Source organism: Podarcis vaucheri, assembly GCF_965113315.1.
Source record: "Podarcis vaucheri genome assembly, chromosome: 1".
NCBI lineage: Eukaryota > Metazoa > Chordata > Lepidosauria > Squamata > Lacertidae > Podarcis > Podarcis vaucheri.
The window spans coordinates 24,851,990-24,876,030 of NC_138759.1; the positions used below are offsets into that span (position 1 = coordinate 24,851,990).

The 24,041-nt window shown below is 41.8% G+C and overlaps 2 protein-coding genes across 4 annotated transcripts in view; one reads left to right on the forward strand and one right to left on the reverse strand.

Moving 5' to 3' along the window:
* The window catches only part of TDP1 (tyrosyl-DNA phosphodiesterase 1), a 29,618-nt gene extending 13,132 nt beyond the window's left edge, over nt 1–16,486 (reverse strand). Inside the window, exons 1-7 of one of the 2 annotated variants that reach the window (XM_082233168.1) lie at nt 15,356–16,477; nt 14,022–14,065; nt 12,932–12,987; nt 6,644–6,740; nt 6,012–6,046; nt 2,462–2,554; nt 217–387 (exon numbers count right to left, since the gene is read on the reverse strand). In XM_082233168.1, coding sequence (XP_082089294.1) covers nt 217–387; nt 2,462–2,554; nt 6,012–6,046; nt 6,644–6,740; nt 12,932–12,987; nt 14,022–14,065; nt 15,356–15,890 — 1,031 coding nt within the window. In that variant the 5' untranslated portion in view covers nt 15,891–16,477. Of the gene's footprint in view, nt 1–216; nt 388–2,461; nt 2,555–6,011; nt 6,047–6,643; nt 6,741–12,931; nt 12,988–14,021; nt 14,066–15,355 lie in introns of both variants that reach the window. The other variant, XM_082233169.1, reaches the window with a different exon arrangement.
* A 120-nt stretch (nt 16,487–16,606) lies between these two features.
* EFCAB11 (EF-hand calcium binding domain 11) overlaps nt 16,607–24,041 on the forward strand; it is a 63,892-nt gene continuing 56,457 nt past the window's right edge. For both annotated transcript variants that reach the window (XM_082234334.1, XM_082234333.1), the window contains exons 1-2: nt 16,607–16,765; nt 20,899–20,994. In XM_082234334.1, coding sequence (XP_082090460.1) covers nt 16,694–16,765; nt 20,899–20,994 — 168 coding nt within the window. In that variant the 5' untranslated portion in view covers nt 16,607–16,693. The remainder of the gene's footprint in view (nt 16,766–20,898; nt 20,995–24,041) is intronic.

The following is a 24,041-nucleotide window of genomic DNA, read 5'->3' on the forward strand; positions in this document are numbered from 1 at the left end:
CTACTGCCTAGTTAAATTGTTCCAACATGCAAAGAGAAAATGATTTTTTAAAAATGCAACCAGCTTCCAGTTAGAACCTTAATTTTATCACTGCTCCATTCTCACTGCACCCCTTCCCTCTATCCTTCTCAACATGCTAAAAAAAAAGGGAAAGCAAGCCAGGAATAAGAATTCAGTGCAATTCGTTGCAAAAGTAACCCCTCTCAGATTATGTACCTTGTCTCTGAAAGATCATGCTGCTTGATTATTTCAACCCATTCATTGAGAGTAGGAGAACCGTAAGACCTCAAATAGCTTATTAGGTCACACTTAAAATTGGTACGAGATTCACCAGCAGACTCAGCAGCTCCAAGTGGCAGTTTTGGATACAGAGGGCTTAGCCATATTCTGGAAGACAGAAGTAAAAGAATGGCTGATGTATCACCAAATGATTATATTGCATTTAGAACAACAAACAGTTTTGTTAAAGACTCAGTGTGATGGCCAACTAATGCTGGATCTTGCCCTAACGTGTTATAGAAAATGCTTTCATGGAGCAGAGTTAATTTCTATCAAATTCAAAGAATAAAGGTTTCCATTCTTTTCTTTCTTTTTTACAATTGTGGTGCGTCATCTTTCAAAAGTAAAGCTCAGGGAACAGGCTTATTCTGCCCTTATTTAAAGGAAATATCCAAGCTTAATTATCTGGAAAATGTTTCAAATCTTGAAGCGAGATTCAGCTAAGTTGTTGCATGCACGGAATGCTGTTCATTCGTGCAACCGGACTTCCTACTCCTCTCCTTCCCAATGCTCCCTAAATCTCCTCCGGACAGCTGAGCAATTTAGCCAGCTTTGAAAACTGCCTAAATATGTCCTTTGTTTGAATATCCTAGTAGCAGATACAAAAAGGCAAGTAGCAATAGGCGAAACATTATGTGGTAGATAACTTTGCAATATGCTACTTTTACCTCCAATAACAATAGTTATTAAATTATAGTTCAACTGAGGAGACAGGACCTTCCCTAGCTATGTAGACAATTTTTCAATATGAGCTGCATTGTCTATTGCCAACAAACAAACAAAAGAGCTCTTGTATCACTTAAGTCTATCCACAATGTCACTGACACATTTTCTTTGTTTCTCACAATAATATCGGTATAATTTCTGTATCAGGAAAGAAACTAGAAATTTGACTTAGAATCAAATCTCACTTTACTACCCACCTGCTAAAAATACAGTAGGGGGGGAAAGTATGTTTTGTAAAGAATAAAACTTACCTGGATCACATTCTCCATAAAAAGTAAAGACTGCATTTTATGACTTCTGAGCAGCCTGACCCAAGCAACTATCGTCTCAAGGTAAACTTAAGTTATTAGAGCAATAAACTAACTAGGAGTTCTCTATTCATATTTATAAATATGAAACAGTCCAAGACTGACAATTCCCTGTAATAGTTGAAATCTTAAAATTCACTGTAGATAGAATTCATTAGAACAATCTCCTTGAGGCATACCAATGAACAGAGTGAAGTGGTACCCATTGACTACTGACATTATTCAGTGGTGGAATACATTCCTGGAATTTTGCTGGTAGGGTTATGGAAGAAGACCTCTACTTTAAAAATCATGCAGTAATCAATCATACTTATTGTTTTGGACATCATACCATCTACGGCCAAAATGCAGATAAAGTAATAATAAATCTACAATTCATTATTTTGAAATACTTCATGCTGCGTAACTTTATTGTCTTATTTTAGATTCTACATTGGATAAGGAATGGGGCTTATTAGCTGTACCATTGTCTGGACTGGAAGTTTGCTACTGGGTTTTATAACGGAAGGCATTTGAGGCAAGCCAACAATGGATCCTCTGGGAAATAAGGCAGCCCAGAGACCATTAAAGAGGAAATAACATATGTCATGTAGCCATAAACCACAATATTAAATGCCTTTCTAAACAGTGAGTGGTTGTGCATAACCTCTGAGAATCCTGGACGTATATACATTAAACACATGCAATATACAAGGTTTTCAAAAACCCAACAATACAAATGACAGTCATACAACATGTTGTTTTATTCTGTGAGCTGCCATGAGATCTCACAATGAAGGGTGGTAGATAAAGCTAATAAATACCGTATTTTTCGCTCTATAACACGCACCAGACCATAACACGCACATAGTTTTTAGAGGAGGAAAATCCGTAGGCATGCCACCTGTAGGCATTTCCTGCATAACACGCACAGTAATTTCCCCTTACTTTCTAGGAGGAAAAAAGTGAGTGTTATGGTGCAAAAAATACGGTAATAATATATTCTAACATTTGCTATGGAAGTCAAGAGTCCTTTAGGGAAGTTTTTAAGGACTGATGTTTTAATGTATTTTTAATCTCTGTTGGAAGCCGCCCAGAGTGGCTGGGGAAACCCAGCCAGTTGGGCGGGGTACAAATAAATTATTATTATATTATAATAACTTTCTTACCCTTGTGTTTTCTGGTACCAATCATCATCAATAAGGTTGGATGTATGTATCACCACGCGAAACCCTTCTTCGTAATGTAACAACATCATTTTCCTATACAAAAGTGTTATAAGTATTAACGGGAAGGGAGCACCAAATACTGCAAAAATGAAAGAGGGCTCAAACGCGCAAATGCAACTTCAGCGCATTCAGGGTGTCTAATTCTTTCCATTAGAGTCTGGCAAAGAGGAGGGAGTTCTGAACAGGCATTTAGAGAGTGAGCACTGAATTAGACAAGATCAAACAATAAAAGCAAGGCACAGCTAGTGGGTGGATTATCTGTCTAGGAATGGGATATACATCAAGTTTTGGGTGAAATTGCACAGTATCCTAAGGGGCACATTCATAACATGTGGTTACTAACAAATACAGTTTTTATTGTAGGTGCCAAGGCCACATTGCTAGGGTGAAGTCAGGGGCAGACTTTCATAATATGGTGCCTAACAGAGGACAAAATATACCCTCCCCCCTTTTATCTTTTACACAAAGATTCTTTTGGAACAGAGTTTGTTAAAAGTGCCCTTGCCTTCCATTCTGTGTATGCTCTTAAGTGCACTATTTAGTGATCTCTCAGCTCGGCTCCCTGTGCTGGGGAACCACCTACATCACCCTAAATCTGGCAATGAAGTAATTTATACCAGCAGCTGTTCATGTATCAGCTGTAACATCTCTTGGATAGACAGACAGACAGCTATCTATTCCCTGAAAACAAATAGACTAGATGACCAGAATAGTAGAAGTGGTGTAGCGATCACACAGGGTCCCCGGACGTTTGACAGTCTATTGATCCCTGTGCCACCACTGTGCTCACTTCCCAGCTGCCACCAACCCGTTACTCTCGGGTACACACTGAGTCCAGACAGCTGTTAAAATTAAACCAAATAAACAAGTTTATTTTATAAGCATTAACAAGTTTATAGTTTCTCAGATAATTTTCTTGTCAGTTTCTTAACCTTAGTTTCTTTACCGGCCTATACCTTCCTAATACCTTCTGACTGATTATCTCACCTGTTTCACTGACTCCTCTTAACAGATTCTCTCACTCTCTCACATCAGACTAGCCCAACCCACAGACTTATCCTCCCTCTCTCTTCTCTGACTCCAGACTGACTTCTTAACAACTCTCACTGTAATTCCTCCCCTTGGGTTCCATAGGTTAGTCATTTTACAATTAGTTAACCCTTTCCTTATGAACCCAGTATGATGTCACACACCTAGGAGGGCAAACGTCACACATGGGTTTTATTTTTGAAACTTTTCTGGCCCTTGTGACTCCTGAGGACACAACAGCACCCAGCACTTCCACATGAAAGAATAAAAATGCCAAACTAGGAAGGCACCTTGTATTCCAATGACCAACCAGATACCAGCAAGGTGTCTACAAGCAGGACAACAGTCCTCTCCCATTGATGTCCCCGCCCAACAACTAGCATTCAGAAGCATGCTGTGCCTTAACCTGGAGTCATCATGACTACTAGCCAATGATGACCTGATTAACCGCCATGAAAGAGTGTTTGGTTGCAGCAGGCTTTTAATAGAGGGATATATTCTTGGCAGCCACCCTTACTAAAAAGCACTGACTATCTTTTTTTGCTCAGCAGGACAATAGTCACAAGGCCTTCCCAACCCAAATTTTATATTAAAAAGCCAATTACCTATCCTTCTCAAAAAATCTACTCACATTGTCTTTTATTATTTAAAAAGGAAATATTGTTAATTAGGTCCACCACTGTCCTTTCCTGTTGGTGTAACTAGCATATTTTCTGTGTCCTTTGTTTCAAAAACTTCATTAAGTAAATTATAGTAGAATGCTAAACAGAAAGGATGCCATGTGTTGCCTTGGCTTATTCCCCTCAAAGAGCCAGGTTGCCTTAGAAACTGGTACTTGGGAAGGAAAATGGCAAAAAAATATGCCTAGCTCATAATGCTGACTCATTCCAAGACCACACATAATAGCATTGCTAATGATATGAACACATGAAGTTGAAAAACAACAAGCTTACTCATAAATTGAACAAACTGTGTGCTATAGTGCACGGCAAACAATTAAGGTCTGAAAGACTATTGAAATACTACTTCTGAACAAAGTGAGGATGCCATTAAAGGCACTCATGGGTGGGTTGCCTCTTTCTGGTGGGTGCTACTTTGGTGTGCATTTTATGGGGGGCTTTTTTGGGTGCTGGTGTTTTACCTGGTTTGAAGGGATGGGTGGGTTGAATAACACAAATTTTTATTTTATGAAATTGATATGCTGTGGTAAAACTACTTTAGTTTTCCAATTGTGCAGCAATTCAAGTATATACAGTAGTACCTCAGGTTAAGTACTTAATTCGTTCCAGAGGTCCGTTCTTAACCTGAAACTGTTCTTAACCTGAAGCACCACTTTAGCTATTGGGGCCTCCTGCTGCTGCCGTAGCACGATTTCTGTTCTCATCCTGAAGCAAAGTTCTTAACCCGAGGTACTATTTCTGGGTTAGCGGAGTCTGTAACCTGAAGCGTATGTAACCTGAAGCATATGTAACCCGAGGTACCACTGTAATCATGTTGTGAGTCCCCCCCCCCCCCCAGGGAACAGCCAATAATGTAGCCTAAGGGTAGGGAAAGTCATGTATTCATGCTACTGCCTCACACGGCAAGTGTTCCTAGATGTCACGGCATGGAAGAGGGGGAGAATTTGCAACCAGAATTTGTGGCAACATCCACACGGCAACACGTAGGCTGCTTCTTAGCAGCATATCCATGTTAGAAGGATCAGGACCACTCTTTGTGCTGTTATTCTGCTGCACACAGAAAACACAATTTAACACAAAAGGCTATATAGACAATGCACAGGCTTTTAAATAAGCCACTTAATTGTAACAGGCAGCCAGAGGAGTTGTTAGGCAGTGACAGCTGTGGGCTAGCAATATGGTTAATGGTCCCCTCCCTTACCTCACTGATATGCAGAAATGAAGCAGGTGAATATTTCCCCAACACTTTATCCCCCCCCCATATAGAAAGCTTCACCTGCTAGTAAGGTTCTGTGTGTTAAAGGCACAAGATCAGGAAAAGACTATAAATCTGAAAACCCTGGCTAGTAACTTCTGTGCACCTATTTGCAAGGCTGATTTAAGGTACATAACAGGCACTTCCTTTTCAAGACTTTTGCTTACCTTCTTTCATTACCTGAACAAATCTAAAGGCCACACATTGTGTGCTGTGAGTACACAGGGGCTTTTCAGTTCTTCCCTTCCAGCTGCAGGCAATTTCCCCAAGGGTGGGGGCCCTCTGGAGCAGCACTCTATGAGGCATGAGAGACTGCCACTAGAATAAGTTGAGTCAATCATCCTCTTGCTTTGAGCACAAATACATCCCAAGTTGTAAACAGTCAGAACTTTTCCTATTATGCTGAGATTTAATTATTATTGTTTATCTATTTAAAATCATTTGTACCTCCCTCTTCCTCTCTAAGGAAATAGTTCCTTAGTTAGGACCATAACTGGCTTTCCCCAGTATAATACAGTTTACTTACGTGTGGTGTGTTCCAAAGGCAATATCCAACTTTGCCTGAAATAAGAATGCAATTTTTAAAGAGTCTTTTCCAGTGCAGAAACTCTTAACATTATACAGTACTGCCTATAATGATTTAGGACCAGTTTTCTATTTTGCTTTGGCTTACTGCTCCCTGGTGGACTCAACACATATTACACTATAGCCATCTCACCCAATACTATACATGCCATCTTCAAATTCTAAAAGTCAATCTACAGATTTTGCATGCTGTTCTCTATTGCCAATTGTTCTATTATAGCTTCAAGTATCTTAGGCTGAATATAGAAGACTCAAGAGAGGTATACGAGAGACCACAGGGAAATGGAGAACTCTGATCAAATAAAAATATTTCCCGATCGGTAAGTAACATTGCCATAAATATAGTCCTTCTTACAGAAAACTATTAATGGACTGAGGATCAACAGCCACTCCCAACCAGGTGCCCTCCAGATGTTTAGGACAGCAGCTCCCATCATCTCTGACCTTTGGTCATGCTGACTAGGACTGAAAGAAGCTGTAGTTCAAAACACCTTGAGGGCACCAGGTGGGGTAAGGCTACGGAAGAGAATACTTTATCTTTTGTCAATATGCAAGCAAGATAAAAATAATTACCTGGCATAAGCGAACATTTTTATAAGGATGTGCCTCTTCATGTAGTGCAGCCTTGGATTCTCGCTTCTCCCCATGGATTATTAATAAAGGTTTGTCCCTTAGAGCAAAGGAAACTTCATTAGACAACTCACTGGTGATAAGGACCGCACAAACCTCCAGCTGAACTACTGGCTATAAGCTGTGTAATTATGCTGGAAGTATGTATTGTCAACTCCAACTGGAAATGCCTCTCAAGATTTTCAAAAAAGTGTTTTCTGACAAGGGACATTCCCCGCCCAACAAGGGGTGTCAGGGATTGAATCTGGGACCATCTGCATGTAAAGCAAATACTCTAGCATGGAGCTACATCCCTTTCCCATGTCAGTCAATGTGATTGAATGATTGGGAGTGTAATGTGGACCCCCTCACCCTCCTTCCTGCAGGTTCCTTCATGAATCTTCCTCCACTCACTTTCACGGTCTTCTTTGAGGTTTTCTTTGAATCAAGTGGTACATAAATTTTATGAAATAAATACTTTAACCAGGGGAACACATTATGTCCCTGTAAACCATGGTTAGAACCAGGATGGCCCTCACAACAAGTTTGAAACAGATATGCAAACCATGGTTGCAAGACAGCCCAGTTTGCACTGTTACAGACATAAAACAATGCTGCAGTTAAGAATGTTAAAGGCCTGCACTGTCTTTCCCATGGAACTTTTGACAGCTTGACCTTGAATCCAAAGACAGGTGCGGAATGAGTGTGGAATGAGTGGTAAACCAAAAACAAGAGCTGCGTCGAAAGCAGGGAAAGGCAAATTGGTACAAACAACTTTGGTTTCCCAGGCCCGCAGATCTTCAGTCCCTGCGGTACTACAGGCTGTACCATTACCAACAACCCCAGCTGAAGAATCAGAACAATCAATAAGTGAAGATATGGCAGCTGGGGGATCCAACATTCTCCTAGAGGAAATGCTACAACAATTTGCAATTTTGAACAAAAAAGTGGATGACCAAACTGCAAAAATTGACTTAGCCACATCCTCAATTACCAAACTTTCTGAACAGGTGGCTAAGCATTCACAAGACATTGGAAACCTAAAGGACGTGGTATCCGAAAATCGAAAATTGGCCGAGGCTGCGAATGAAAAAGTAGAAGCAGTAACTAAAGAAGTGGAGGAATTGAAAGGAGAGGTAAGGCCGCTCCATAAACATATTACTGACCAGCAGGCCTATCTGTCTTTGGTGGAACTGCGAAACAGGGAAAATAATTTGAGATTACGCTCTATCCCAGAGATTGAGAAAGAGGACTTGATTGGCTTTTTAACAGCAGAATTTTCTAAATTCTGGGGTATAAACGAAGATACAGACTTCAAAATAACAACTGCATTCAGATTGGGAAGGGTTGCCGGGAAGGACAGACCTAGAGACTGTTTGATTATTTTAAGGACTAAGCAGGAGAGAGACAAGATACTCGACCTACATTTTAATAAAGCACTTGTGATCCAGGACAGAAGAGCACAAATCTACAAGGATATTCCTAAACAATTACTGGATCTAAGATCCAACTACACTGACCTAGCTGGACTTTTGAGAGGTAACGGAATACCTTACAGGTGGGAGTTCCCACAAGGCCTCTCATTCAAATACAAAGGAAAGAAGATAAAAATCAAAACGAAAGAGGATAGCCAGAAGTTCCTACACGACCACGGAGAAGACTTGCAGAAAGGAGCGGCAGCTATTTGGCCACCACCAGAGTCAGGAAAAGAGTTACCACCCTCGGATTTGGACAAAAAAGAAGACACCCAACAAGAGTAACAACAGATTGACACAGGATGTCTCTGCAGCTGTATAGTTGGAATATTAACGGCGCGAATTCCCCAGAAAAACGCAAAAGGATCTTCCATATCCTAAAGAAAGAGAATTTGGATATAATTTGCTTGCAAGAAACCCATGTGACCAGGTCACACAGGAAGGTGTTAACAAATAAAAGACTAGGCCAAGAATTTATTTCATCAGATAGAGTCAAGAAGAGAGGCGTGGTGATTTACGCCAAAGAGAATCTATCACCAAAATTTTTGTTTAAAGATGAACAAGGAAGAATCCTGGCTATTGAAATTTCGACCCAAGGAGAAAAAGTTTTGATGTTAGGAATCTATGCACCAAATGAGGGGAAATCAGAATTTTATAAGAAGCTGCATGAGACACTACTGGACTATCTGGACTATTCCAACATCATTATGATGGGAGATATGAATGGGGTCGTCTCTACTTTGATGGATAAGTCACAGAATCAGAATCTGACTAAAGATGGAAGACTACCAAAAACTTTCTTTGAACTAACTGACAATATGGACCTAATTGATTTATGGAGGACGAGAAACCCCCTAGGTAAAGAAGGAACTTTCTTTTCTGAGGCCCACCTGTCATGGACAAGAATCGACCAAATCTGGGCAACTAGAGGGCTGGCACCTAAGACTACAAAAATAGAAATCTGCCCAAAGACTTGCTCCGACCATAACGCTTTGAAAATGGAAATGAGATTTACTACTGCCGACTCCTTCAGATGGAAAATGAATGACAACCTGTTAAGAGATCAAGAGATCGTAAAGAAGGCCCAAAAAACTTTAAAGGATTATTTTGAAATTAACTTGAATACCTCGGTGGAAAAAAGAATTATCTGGGACGCAAGCAAAGCTGTTATGAGAGGGTTTCTGATACAACAGAATACAATCAAGAAAAAACTTTGGAATAGTAAAAAAGACAAGATATTGGAGAAGATAAGTGATGGAGAGAAAAAATTAAGAGTGAATCCAAAATCAAAAGAGACTTTAAGAGAAATCAAATTTCACCAGTCACAATATGCGAAATTGATTAATCAAGAAGTGGAATGGAAAATCAAACAAATGAAACAAAGATCTTTTGAATCTGCGAACAAATGTGGGAAACTGCTCGCTTGGCAGTTGAAAAAGAGACAAAAATTAAATTATGTCACCAACTTAGAAGTTGAAGGGAAAAACATTCAGAAACCGGGAGAAATTAGAAGGTGTTTCCAGAAATACTTTAAAAAACTGTACACACAAGAATCCGAGGAAGCAACTGAGATAGAACAATTCTTGAAAGATAACGGCCTACCAAAATTATCTCAAGAGAAGAGATCAATCTTGAATTGTAAAATAACACAACAGGAAATCGAGGATGCCATTCAGAATATGCAACTAGGCAAATCTCCGGGCCCTGATGGACTCACCTCCAAGTACTACAGGATTTTAAAAGACTATTTGATACAACCATTAATGGAGGTTTGCAACCAGATTATGGGGGGAGGGAGGGCACCAGATACGTGGAAAGAAGCATTCATCACACTGATACCTAAAGTGGAAACTGAAAAGACTCAACTCAAGAACTACCGCCCCATCTCACTCCTAAACGTGGATTACAAAATATTTGCGGATGTTTTGGCTAACAGATTTAAAAAAGTACTAAATGAAGTAATCCATAAGGACCAAGCAGGCTTTCTCCCAGGTAGACATTTGTATGATAATACCAGGAACATTATCAATATTCTGGAACTTTTACAAACAAATATTAACACCAAAGCAGTGTTAATTTTTATTGATGCGGAGAAGGCCTTTGACAACATTTCTTGGAAATTTATGAAGAAAAACTTGGAAGGGATGGGAGTGGGAAGGGGGTTTGAGAATGGAATAGAGGCAATCTATTCAGAACAAAAAGCTAAGTTGATAGTGAACAATGTGGTGACAGAAGAACTTCATATTGAAAAAGGAACACGCCAGGGGTGCCCTCTATCCCCTCTGTTGTTTATTTCAGTCCTGGAGGTTTTGCTGAATATGATAAGGGAGGATCGGCAGGTACAAGGAATACGGGTCGGAGCGAAACAATATAAACTGAAAGCATTTGCAGATGACTTGGTTTTAACATTACAGGAGCCAGAACCTAGTACAAAAAGAGTTTTGGAATTGATTCAGAAATTTGGTCGGGTGGCGGGTTTTAAGCTGAACAAACAAAAAACTAAGGTGTTAGGGAAAAACTTGACGGTTACTGAAACAGAGGGGTTTCAGAAGGAAACAGAACTAAACATTGTTAAAAAAGTGAAATACCTGGGGGTCAATCTGTCTTCTAAGAATTTGAATCTATTTAAAGATAACTATGAAAAATGTTGGTCAGAAGTCAAAAAAGATTTAGAAATTTGGTCAAGATTGAAACTATCCTTGTTAGGCCGAATTGCAGCTATAAAAATGAACGTTTTGCCAAAAATGTTGTTTTTGTTCCAGGCCTTGCAGATTGTGGACAGAGTGGATTGCTTCGGAAAGTGGCAGAAGGACATTTCTAAATTTGTCTGGCAGGGCAAAAAGCCCCGAATAAAGTTTAAAATACTAACTGATGCAAAGGAGAGAGGGGGGTTTGCCCTGCCGGACTTAAGGTTATACTATGAAGCTGCGGCCTTCTGCTGGATGAAAGATTGGATTTTATTGGAAAACACTGATGTCCTAGATCTGGAAGGCTTTAATAATTCGTTAGGTTGGCATGCGTATTTGTGGTATGACAAGGGGAAAACACATGGAATGTTTAAAAACCATATTGTCAGAAAAGCAATATTTATGGTCTGGAAAAAATACAAAGACTTATTGGAAAGTAAAACCCCGAGGTGGATTTCACCAATAGAGGCCAAAGCTCGGAAAACATCCAATATGGAGGCATATTGGCCGAAATATTGGGAAATAATAGAAAACATTGGAGGTAATTGGAGGTTGCAGAGCTTTGAAAAATTAAAGGATAAGGTGCAAAATTGGCTACATTATGCCCAAATTAATGAGGTTTTTAAGCTAGATAAAAAAATAGGATTCCAGGTGGAAAAATCGAAACTTGAGACAGAGTTGTTAGAACCAAAGACCAAGATGATATCGAGAATGTACAACTTGCTGCTTAAATGGAACACTCAGGATGAGACAGTTAAATCAGCCATGATAAAATGGGCTCAAGACATTGGTTACAATATTATGTCTGAGGACTGGGAAAGGTTATGGACCACCGGTATGAAGTTTACGGCATGTAATGCCTTGAAAGAAAACATTATGAAAATGGTATACAGGTGGTACATGACCCCAGTCAAGCTCGCTAAGATATACCATTTGTCTGATAATAAATGTTGGAAATGCAAGGAGGCTGAAGGGACATTCTTTCACCTCTGGTGGACTTGTCCAAGATTGAAGGCCTTTTGGGAAATGATCTATAACGAGTTAAAAAAGGTGTTTAAGTACACCTTTCCCAAGAAACCAGAGGCCTTCCTTCTGGGCATTGTCGGCCAGAAGGTGTTAAAAAAGAATAGAACTTTTTTTATGTATGCTACAACTGCAGCAAGAATTCTTATCGCCAAGCATTGGAAGACCCAAGATTTGCCCACACTGGAGGAGTGGCAGACGCAATTGATGAACTACATGGAACTGGCCGAGATGACTGCAAGAATCCGAGACCTGGGAGAAGAGGCAATGGAGGAGGACTGGAAAAAATTTAAAGACTATTTGCAAAAGTATTATAAGCTGTATGAAACATAAGACGTCGTATGATTTGGAACGTTAGCCCCAGCAATGAAATTTAATTATCTATGAAATTGCTAACATTTGTGAAAGAATCAAAGTTTAAATGGGTAAAAATGATATTTTTAGAGTAAATGGAGAATAAGAGATCTAAACTTAAATTGCAACTGAAAATATAAAGAAACACACGAAATAAGGGTATAATTTGCTGATGACTTTATTATCAAGAATGCATTATGCGGGAGATGTGGGGAAGTCCAATGGAAATTTGAAATAAGCTGTTGAAATGGATGTGATTTTCTGTTCTCTTTCCTTTTTTTTCTTCTATTCTGCTTTTTCTTTCTGTTCTTTTTGTAATTTGGAAAAATGTAATAAAAATTATTATAAAAAAAAAAGAATGTTAAAGGCCTGCAGATTCAGTCCAAAAAAGTTGAAGACAATACCCCACTATTATTCCCCAGCAACTTATATTCAGTGGTACATTGCCTCTGAACATGGAGATTCCATTACTCATCACTGATAAATTTATGGAGATGAAATATCTAAAGACCAACATCACATCATTACAACAAATTTAATCTCACAAGAAGTATGTAACCTAGACCATTTTTATTTTGATTCAATTGAACTTTAAGAAAAGTTCATCATCTTGTCAACTGCCCTAAGACCTTTGGATGAAGGGCAGTATAAAAATTTAATAAATGCTCTACAAAAAATCACTACAAGAGGGAGCTCATCTCAAAGAAGCATACCTGAATTCCTTTGGATACTGTTTGACAAGCCACTCCACATCTATACAATAGTTAAACTTTGTCATGAAGAGAAAAAGAAGGAATAGTTAGAACCTGTGTGCTACCTTTCCCCATAGTAACACTTACTGAAAGTTTAGAGCAGCCTCGTCAGACCTTGGATTCCCCAGATGTTGTAGCTCAACTTGTGGAGACTCAAGGTTGGGGAACAGTTGGTTTAGAGAGATTTTTATTTCCTAATTATAGGAGTCATACAGTGGTGCCGCGCAAGACGAATGCCTCGCAAGACGAAAAACTCGCTAGACGAAAGGGTTTTCCGTTTTTGCGTTGCTTCGCTAGACGAATTTCCCTATGGGCTTGCTTCGCAAGACGAAAACGTATTGCGCTTTTTTTTTTAAAGCCGCTTGAAGAGGCGTAGTTGCGACGGACCGTGCTTCACAAGATGAAAAACATTGCAAGACGAAAAGACTCACGGAACGAATTCTTTTCGTCTTGCGAGGCACCACTGTACACACTAAGCAAGAAAATGCTTACCCATGTAACTAGCACCTTTAAAATGCAGGACATGCTTAACTAAGGTTTTTACTGCTGCACATTAATTAGGTTTCATCTGCCACACAATGTATGAATATAGGCTGTCTCATTTATTTTCAAGGCATATGCAGCATTAGCAAAATTATTAATCCAACACAGCAAAAAAGTAACTAAATGCATAAAAAGGTGCAAAGAGGAAAATAAAAATTGAAACCTGTTCCCAAATATGAAGAGAAATCATGTTCAGCAGAAAGCTATGTTGGGGCGAAACCTTTATTAGGACGAGTTAAAATGTCACAAAAGTCAGCAAGCTTCAAAGTTCACTATACCATTTCCTCTGAAAAATTTGCTTTATGCTTTTTGACATTTTAGTTTGTCCTAATAATGGTATTTCCTGAGACGGGGTTTGATTTTCCCCCCCAAAAGGGCAAACAAGCTGACCAAAAAGTTATGTGCATCTTCAGAAAACTCCTTTAAATGCCCCTGCAAATCCTATGGGTAAGGGAACAAGTAATACTGCATTGTGTTTTAAAATAGCAACATGAATGTATAAAGTTACCTGAGCAGAAGATACAAGAGTCCCAAAGAGGGGAGACAAAATATCTGTCATAAAAATTTAAAGTTTTGTAAATAAACATTTCTACTGAAATAAACATCAGCAAATTTGTTTTAACAACATTAACCGTAAGTCAAATTCAGGGTTGAGACATGTAACTGAAAACAAACCTACCTCACAAAAGTGTAAACTACTAATTGTTCTTTAACAAGCTGCACACTGTGTCAACATATTCATCAAATTATCTACCACTATCCCATACGTTCAGGCCCTAAGTGTTTATGCGGAGTTAGGATTTTTTGTCCCACTTACAATGGGACACTTACATTTTCCTTTTTACACCCCACTTACGTTTGTCATTTAGACCCTACTGGGTGTAAGTGTCATTTTAATTTCTGGTCACATATTTTGAAGAGATGCTTTTCAGAGCTTTATACCATACTTTTTTATTCTTACCATTCTGAACCATTTGGTGTTGTCAGAAAACCAGGCAACCTCAGGATCACCCCCAGCTACAGGACATTCATGAACAAAGGTAAAAGCAGGGATCCCAATACTAATACTCAGGTGATCCTGTTTCACAGATCCCTCCATTATGAGAACTGTCAATTTATTATCTCCATCCTCTTCTGTAACCAGTTAATGATTCCTAAGAGGACATGCCCTCTTACCCCCAAGCTTATTCAGGAGTCTTTGGTCACAGACTTTATTGAATAAAAATACCTGCTAGAGCTTTAAAGGTAAAGGGACCCCTGACCATTAGGCCCAATCATGGATGACTCTGGGGTTGTGGCACTCATCTTGCTTTATTGGCCAAGGAAGCCAGCGTACAGCTTCCGGGTCATGTGGTCAGCATGACTAAGTCGCTTTTGGCGAACCAGAGGAGCACACGGAAACACTGTTTACCTGCCCACCAGTGCGGTACCTATTTATCTTCTTGCACTTTGATGTGCTTTTGAACTGCTAGGTTGGCAGGAGCAGGGACCGAGCAACGGGAGCTCACCCCATCGCAGAGATTCAAACTGCCGACCTTCTGATCAGCAAGCCCTAGGCTCAGTGCTTTAGACCACAGTGCCACCCGCTGTTTAATATCACCTAAAATGCTATGCTTTTCAATTGAAACCACTGCTAGTCAGCAAAGATAAGTAAATCAAGTGGTGTGCATGTGTGTGAACCCCAAGCTAGTTTTCTGACCACTGCAATCTTTCATTTGTTTCACACATTACACTGCAATGCCTCTATATACCAGCTGCAGTAGCATTTATACCATCTCTTAGAAAAAGCTAACACCCAAAATGTGCATGCATTTATCCCCATTCCAGCATGCCATTACTTACCTTTTATGTGTAGGGATCCAGAATTGTACTTTGCCTTAATTCCTTTGACTTTAGTGAGGAAGAATCTGAAAGGGTTTCGTCCATTTAATAGATCCCAAGCATCTTGTACTCTGTCAGACGGCTCTGTCGTTTCGTGGCTTGGTGGAAGTTTATGGTTTGACTGGATCCCCTTAGGAGCACAACTCTCTTCCTGCCCGACTCCAGCTGCTGCACCTCCTTTCCCCCTTCGCTCTTTCAGATCGTCTTCATCATCATCACTACTAGAAAGGCACCAACCTAAACCTTCTTGAGAGGGCTTCTGTTTCTGAGCCGGGGCCACTTCCTGCGGAAAGCTTCCATCGCTATGCTCCAGGGGAGACGCTTTTCTTTTGTGAGCAGCTTTCCTGGCCTCTGAGCAAGGGTAACGGGGACCCTTCTCTTGCCCAGTTTGCTGCAGCAAAGAGGTGGACGGCATCTGGCTGTTCGTTTGTTCCCCTGCACTCTCATCATCGCTACTAGACACTGTCCATTTCCCATGCTCACTTTCCTGAGACATGATATTGTGCCAGGTGGATCAGGGTGGGGAGCAGAGGTGATACCTAGGAGGAGCTCAGGGGTTACTATGCCCACCTCCTCATCACAACCCCTTTCACCTTTTCCGTTGTTTTCGCTTTTTCACACGTTCTCCTCCACAGCCCACACTCTCTTCCCTTCAGACCAGTGAGCCTCCAGGTCGGAACCTGCTTTTTCTTCCTATACCTTAAAGGGCCAGTTAGCCACGGGTGACCTTTCAAAAATACCTTTTTTAAAGGGCTGCCCCGGGTGAAGCTGGCACGCTCACCTACTGGGCGGCTAAAAAGGGGCTAAACTCAAATGCCTATTTTTTATTTTATTTTCAGAGCGGCTGACATAAGAAACACGGCAGAGGAAGAGTTTGGGTCGCTTCTTGCAACCGAAAGCGGACGGTGTCCTGGCAGGAGCCCGGCAGAGCTATCCCTTTGCGGAGGCCGCCATTCCCTCAGGAAGGAAAGGAACAGGGAAAGACGCTCCTCAAAAGCAACCGGGGCTTTTGAGCCAAGCGCGTTCAAGGCAGCGTGGAGGAACCATATCCGTGAGGGGCGGCCCTATTATAGAACGAGCTTCCGGTTCCGGGAGAGTAACCGCCCGCCTCGAAACCATATGACAGACGCCTCACCCAATCAGACGATTCCTTCGGCCCAGAAGGGGAGAGAGTGGGTGGGGACAATAGCAGCTTTCCCGCCTCGCGCTTCCAGCCAATGAGGGGCGGCGTTGGGGTTGCTAAGGAAAGCGGTTGGGTTGCCATGGGAAGCTTGGCGGCGGTTTGAGGCGGCGTCTGCGATGTGCGCTTGGCGTGAAGAGGCAGAGAGCGGATTAAGTGGCGAAGAGAGTCGCAGGAAGCGGTGGGTTAAAGTAGGTAACGAGGTGTGGTGTGTGTGTGTGTTGGGTGTTCTTTAGTTGCATTTGTGTTCCATTTTTCCTCCGCTCTCTTTCGTCCTTACAACAGCCCTGTGAGGTGGGCCAGGGAGTGACTGGCCCGAGACCATCCCAGGCAGCTTAGTGGTGATTTGGACCTGGGTCTCCCCAATACGTACTCCTAAACTTTTCATCATAGATGCTGGAAATCCTCCGTATTCGGATGTCTAGTCTTTGCTTGAAGGTCAGTAGCGACCCCGCCCAAAAAAACCCCTCAATATTTACAACGACGACCACAAAACAGTTTATTTATACCCCGCCCCTCTGGCTGGGTTTCCCCAGGCACTCTGGGCAGCTCCCAACAGAATATTAAAAACACAATCAAACATCAAACCTTAAAAACGTCCCTAAACAGGGCTGCATTTAAGTTCCTCTAGTGTTCAATCAAAATACACCCTCTTCCATCGTAAAGACATTAGGTATAGCCCTCCCATCTAAGGCAGAAAAGATAAAGGCTTTGCCCTCTTCTAAAGCGTCAGCCCTTCATTAGAAGATATTTGAGGAGTGCTATAACCCCACCTCAAACGGACGCAGGTGGCGCTGTGGTCTAAACCACTGAGCCTAGGGCTTGCTGAGCATGTCAAAGTGCAAATAGATAAATAGGTACTGCTCTGGTGGGAAGGTAAACGGCGTTTCCAAACATCAGCTCCCTCGGCCAGTAAAGCGAGATGAGCGCTGCAACCCCAGAGTCGTTCGTGACTGGACTTAACTGTCAGGGGTCCTTTACCTTTACCTTTTTATAATCCCACCTCAGTCTTTTTCCTTCTTCAGGGTATGCTTGTTCAACGTTTCCTCATAAGGACTTCATTTCCTATACTTCTGTCCCCTTCTAGTTGGTCCAAATCCTTCTTAAAGTGAGAAGTCCCAGACCTGGACACGTTACTCCAGATGAATCTAATGAGGAATTGTTACTTCTCATGACTTGGAAACTATCAAGAGGCTTGGGTGCTTGTAGGCTGCACTCTGGGCTAGACCAAAGACGAAACAAGGCTTCATTCCACCCAGGTCAAAGACTCAGTTTGGCACACACAGAAACCCCACACATGGGAACCTCAGTTGTGTCCCTCTGGAGGCTTCACCTGGCTAGTCCCTCCATAGCTAGCCAAATAATTAGACACTAGCCAAATTATCTGCAGTGTGTTGGTGAAAGGTAACTGCATTTCCAAAAGTATTAATTCCACAGTTCACATCACACGAACAATTGCCCTGATATATCAGAATTAATTGTAAATACTTAAGGTAAACATGCACATGTTTGCAGACCTAAATATCTTGAAGGAGAAGCCCTATTCTATTCAAAGGCAGTACAAGTGGTTGTCCTACAGTTACAGACCTTCCCTTCAGTTTGATTTATTCACCTGTTTAATGTGTGCTTCACCTAAGGATAGAGACAGACCTGGATAACAGCTGTGTTTTGTATTTTGTACTTCCAGAGACTTGGAATCAGCCATATTCCTCCTTACCTGTTGTCCGCTGTAGCACTTATTTGAATATCTGCTCCCCCACCAATACTCCATCTTTGTACTCTTACCAGATGCAAAATCATGAGATCACCATCAGCCAGTTCCACCCCACCCCATCCCCTCACACTTGGTTTACCATCTGTAGCCTGATGAAGAATTATTGAAGTTTGCACACTATTGTTATAAGTCTTGGGTTTGTGGGTGCAAGTTGCCCATAATTCTTAGAATTATTAAAAGTTAGAACGAATCAAGGTTTGATTAAACTGTTTTGGAAAACCCTGGATTTAGCTTATGCTAACAAGCCAGGCTGTGTGAGTGAGAAAGTTGATTAGAGTGTACTGCTGATAATGCCAAGGCTGTAGATTTGGTCCCTGTTAGGGACAGCTGCATAGTCCTGCGTTGCAGAGGATTGGACAAGATGATCCTCAGGGTCCCTTCCAACTCTGTGATTCTATAATCAGTATGGTGATGGCCTTTTAATGGCAAACTCCTGTAGGGAATTTCACAAAACAAAAAAGAATAAGCAGAGCCCCTTGGAGGATTAGTAGAGCATTGGATCCTGTATATTCAAAGCCACTGGTGCCCCACCAGTAGAACAACAATTTGGGGGCTTTTTGTTTGTTAGCACCAGCAGAACTACTGGTAATACCTTACTGCTCACCTGGACACAGCTGCTACCTATAATAAAGAGAGATCTATGGCTGCCACCATCAACATTGGGATTAAGAATAGAATTGCATTCCTATGCAAAAAAAATTGCATTTTTTTTGACCTGTGGAGTAATCCTATGCACGTTTACTCAGAGATAACACTTAATGTGTCCAGTTGGGCTTTACTCCTAGTAAGTATGCTTAGGATTACAGAATTGAACACACATTATAATACTCTGGGAAGAGATATTTGTCCCACCACCTTAAAAAAAATGCTGTGCCAAGAAATATGGCAGTTTTTCTGAGCAGTTTATCCTTTGTTTAACTATTACTACAGTTAGAAAATTTGTTTTTTGTTTTGCACATTCACCTCATACCAGTGCTAGAATTTCTGTGAACATTTAGAACTAGTTGTCTTTCTGCTGTGTGGGTGTCCAGGATGTGAGAATTGCTTCTTGCTCACCTGCTGTTTGAGAGTTTCTCATCTCTGCTGTATTAAAAGATTGTATCTAGGTGTTAAAATTTAAAAAGCTATTAGTTGCTCCTTTGTGTGTTTATCCAAAAAGTCTAAAGTAGTCCTGGCGTGTTTTCAGGACCTGATAATTTGCTCATGCATTTCATTAACAGTTTTCTCCACCAAGTGCTTCTATTGATAATCAGTAGGCAATCTGCCATTTTTCATTTCTGTTTCGGTTACTTCATAAGCATGTTCCTGCATGAGGCTGTAACAAATAATAAAGTCAACAAGCAGAGATTTCTATTCACTGGTCCAAGTGTTTAATGAGAAATCTGGTTAGTTGATTCATTCTTAGTCTCTCTCAGCATTTTATCTTTCACAAGCATTCAGAGTACATTAGACTATTTCTCAACTGCTGGTATCTCTGCAGTCTTGCTGTTATCTAACTCAAGATTGCTTTTGACAGCATTTTCGTTACTCTTTGATGGACATTTTAGTGGTTGTTAAAAAGTAAAGTCAGCAGTTGTTGTGACGGGGGGAACTGAGATGCTGTAAAACTGGATCTTTGTTGTAGGTTCCCCACCACCACCCTTTGGCAATCTTTTCTTGATCCTAAATTCATTATATTTAACTATCGGGAGCCTGTAAGGTGTTTGCCAAAAATAGTAAGAAGGTGCCACTGCTGAGCAACAGCTGGCAGGGGGGCGGGGGGCAACAAAACCTATTTGTTGACTTGGGCCTTTTTTGATGTTTAGGACAGTTAACCTGTTCAGCTGCTTATTTTGTTGTTTTTACCTGATGAATTTTTATAACGTGTTTTGTTATTTTCTGATTTTTATTTAATTTTATTTCAACTCGTTAACCACTTAGAGAGTTTCCCCCCCCCCTCTAAAAAGTGAAGCAGTTTATCTTAGAATCATTGACTTGGAAGAGACTCTGAGGATCATCTAGTCTAACTTCCTTCAGTGCAGGGTATATGCAGCTGTCCCACATGGAGATCAAACCTGCAACCTTGGTGTTATCAGCACTACACTATAATTAACTGAGCTACCCAGTATATAAATTATCTAAATAATATCAGTGATTTTAAGGGCAAAATATAATAATCTCTGGGTCCCTAGAACAGTGTTGTACCTTGATTCCCTTTTACTGTTTTATTGTGGTGGCATAAGAAGCTTGGGCTTTTTTTAAAAATTTTTTAATTGAAGAGATATATATCACTTTAATAAAAACATCACATCTAGAAATAATAAAAGCTTTCAAATCCACATTTAAAATAAAATATCCAATTTTTGCTGGCATGAGTCATTAAAATGAATGATTCTAAATCAAACTTTAAGGATCACAGGCTTTTAAAACACACCAAACTAGAGCTGGGCAGTGAATTCTAATTCAAGATTAGACAGAAATGTGATCAAACTTGATTACTCATTTTCTTTTTGCCAAACATACTTCAAGAAATTCTTGTTTTAAAATCATTAATTACCTTGTTGTCTTTAGGCATTTGAGGCATGTGATGAAGACCACAAAGGATATTTAAACAGAGAGGACTACAAGGTGGCTGTAGTGATGCTGTTTGGCTATAAGCCCTCAAAGGTAAAGTTTATTTTCTTCCACCCTGTCTTGAGGATTGGCATATTCATTAAGCACCCTAAAATAAAATAATATATATAACATAAAATAATCAGATAAATATTCTGTAGTTTACGTTTCTTGAATTACGAAAAGTCTTCAAAGTACTGGGGTGTTTTCTCTCTCTCAAATTGCAGGAAATGGCAGTGAATGTTGGCCTTACCTCCATTGTGAGTTCTTGTATTTAAGTACCTGTAATTGACACAAATGTCTCTTAAGGTGTAATGTTTTATTATGTTTTTATATGTTGGAAGCCACCCAGTGTGGCTGGGGCAACCTAGTCAGATGGGTGGGGTAGAAATAATAAAATTATTATGATATTATTATTAAAGGAGAGTCCCTTAAAGCAGTGTTTCCCAACCGGTGTTCCGCGGCACACTAGTGTGCCGCGGAACGTTGCCTTGTGTTCCGTGGGAGGGAGGCGGGCGGCGAGAGGCGGGGCGGCGAGCGAGCGAGCTCCCACATCCCATCGCCGCTCACTTCGGCCGGCCTACTGGAGGAAGGCGCGAAAACCTCGCGCATGCGCAGGCCTTCCGCCTGCGACAGCCCAGTAGGCCGGCCGAAGCGAGCGGCGATGGGATGTGGGAGGGAGCTCGCTTGCCGCCCCGCGTGTGCTCGCCGCCCGACTCGCCCGACTCCCTCCCACGGCACACCAGCCTACCTCCGTGGGAGGGAGGCGGGCGACTCGGGCGGCGAGAGGCGGGGCGGCGGCGGCGAGGAGAGGCCGCCCAGCGCGGGGCTCTCGCCATCTGCCTGCCTGGCTGCCTGCGAGCTCGGCGGGCAGCGCTTCTGTCCGCAGCGCCCGCCTCGCAGCTCTCATTCCCTGCCCCTGCCAAAGCTCACCCAGCCAAGCCGCGCTCTCCTTCCTGCCTCGCTTTGCTGCCTCCTCCCCCCCCCACCCCCAAAGCTTGGAGGTTCCCCGGCAGGAAGGAGGGAACTTAATCCTCTCCAAGGGCTGCGGAAAACAGATATGCAAATGGGGGCTTGCCAGCTCTTCAAGCGCCGCCGGCTTTCTTCGGGAATTACCGCCCGCCAAGCCCGGTAACGCTGACAGGCCGAGCCGCGGGGCTTGGCAGCGCAGCCGGCAGAGTGTGGGAAAGGGCGGCCGCCACGCGCCGGGCAAGGCGAGACTCGACGGGGAGGACACCGGCAGCAGCGCCCCCCCCCCAGAAACCCGCTCCGGGCAGGTAATTCACAGAGAGTGGACAGAAGGAAGCCTTAAAGGGCTTCAGCCTCCCAGAGTGGCGGGGAATAATAATAATAATAATAATAATAATAATAATAATAATAATAATAATAATAGACAGGTGGTGTTTTTCTAGGTGAGGGGGTGGGGACTGTAATAACAAAAGAATCAGCTGTATATCAACCGCTGTTTTGCAATGAGGAATTGCAAATAAGGAAGATCAAAAGGAGAATGTTTTTTTGGGGGGGACTCTCTTCCTCTTCCTCCTCCTCCTCTCGTTCTTGCTCCTCTTCCTGGCAAAAGGGCTGCTGAGACCCCTTCTCTCTTGGGTGCCGGTGGGTGCTGTGACATTGACGCTGCTGTGGCAAGTGCCTTTACTTAGCAGAGTGCATTCCCCTTTACACAGGAGGGGAGGGAAAAAAATTGAAACTTACACTTTCGTGTGTCCCTCCCGGCGCGACGCTGCGCGCTGACGTCATGGGGCTGTAATGGTGGTGTGCCTCAAGATTTTTTTCATCAAACAAGTGTGCCTTTGCCCAAAAAAGGTTGGGAAACACTGCCTTAAAGCACAGCACCCCAGCCCAATAGAAGTCAGTGGGTGCATCCTACAGAATCATCATAGATATCACTTGTTTCTAGCTTCATAAAGTATCCCTGAGATTTTGCAAGTGTAATGTCCATCACAGCACGGGTGGCGCTGTGGGTTAAACCACAGAGCCTAGGACTTGCCAATCAGAAGGTCGCGGTTTGAATCCCCGTGACAGGGTGAGCTCCCGTTGCTCGGTCCCTGCTCCTGCCAACCTAGCAGTTCGAAAGCACGTCAAAGTGCAAGTAGATAAATAGGTACCGCTCCGGCGGGAAGGTAAACAGTGTTTCCGTGCACTGCTCTGGTTCGCCAGAAGTCGCTTAGTCATGCTGGCCACATGACCTGGAAGCTGTACGCCGGCTCCCTTGGCCAATAAAGCGAGATGATCACCGCAACCCCAGAGTCGGTCACGACTGGACCTAATGGTGAGGGGTCCCTTTACCTTTACCTATGATGGACAGAGCAGATCAGCAACAAAATGCTGCAGCGTGGAGTGCTCCTGTTCACAATTCCAGTCTGCTATACTGTTTTATTCTGGTCCAAACCTTCAGTTTAAAATTAAACTTCCTGGATTTTTTTTTTTACAAAACGCATAGTTGTATGGATTCCTTATAACCGAAACCGAGCCACCCAGTGTAGGGATGCTAACTTGGCTGTTTCTCTATTTGAGCTAAAATAAAAGCTAACCTTGGTTATTCCAGTTTCTGAGATGGGGCAGGTCTGCCTCAGCTATTTTGCCAATAGAAGCTGCTTTTCTTTGTTCTTCAGAAATCAGTGTTGCATGGTGTAATTCACTCATATATCTTTATCTACTGTTTCTACATCAAAGCAGATATTTCTCAATAGAATGTGTAGCCGGCTTGACCTTCTAAACTTCAAAGTTGCTTAAACAAACAAATGTTGCCCCACATCCCAGTCAATTATGCAAAATAGCTAAATAGAATCCTACCATATCTCAAAAACATATGCACAAGAAGATTGGGAATTAAAATTAGAAACTGCTATTGAAAGGTTAAATAAGTAAATGAAAATAAGAATTTCAGATGAACATTGCATTCACAACCAGTATGTTGCGCAAGTGACAACAGGAGCTAAGTCAAGGCACACTTGTTTTTAAAAGTTAGATCTTCCTAACTACTGTGTCAGTTGAGACATAATGACAAACCACAGCTTGGTGCTAAGTGAACAAGCCTTATGCTTACACCTTCCCTCCTTCTCCCCTTGTTCTACTCTGATTTC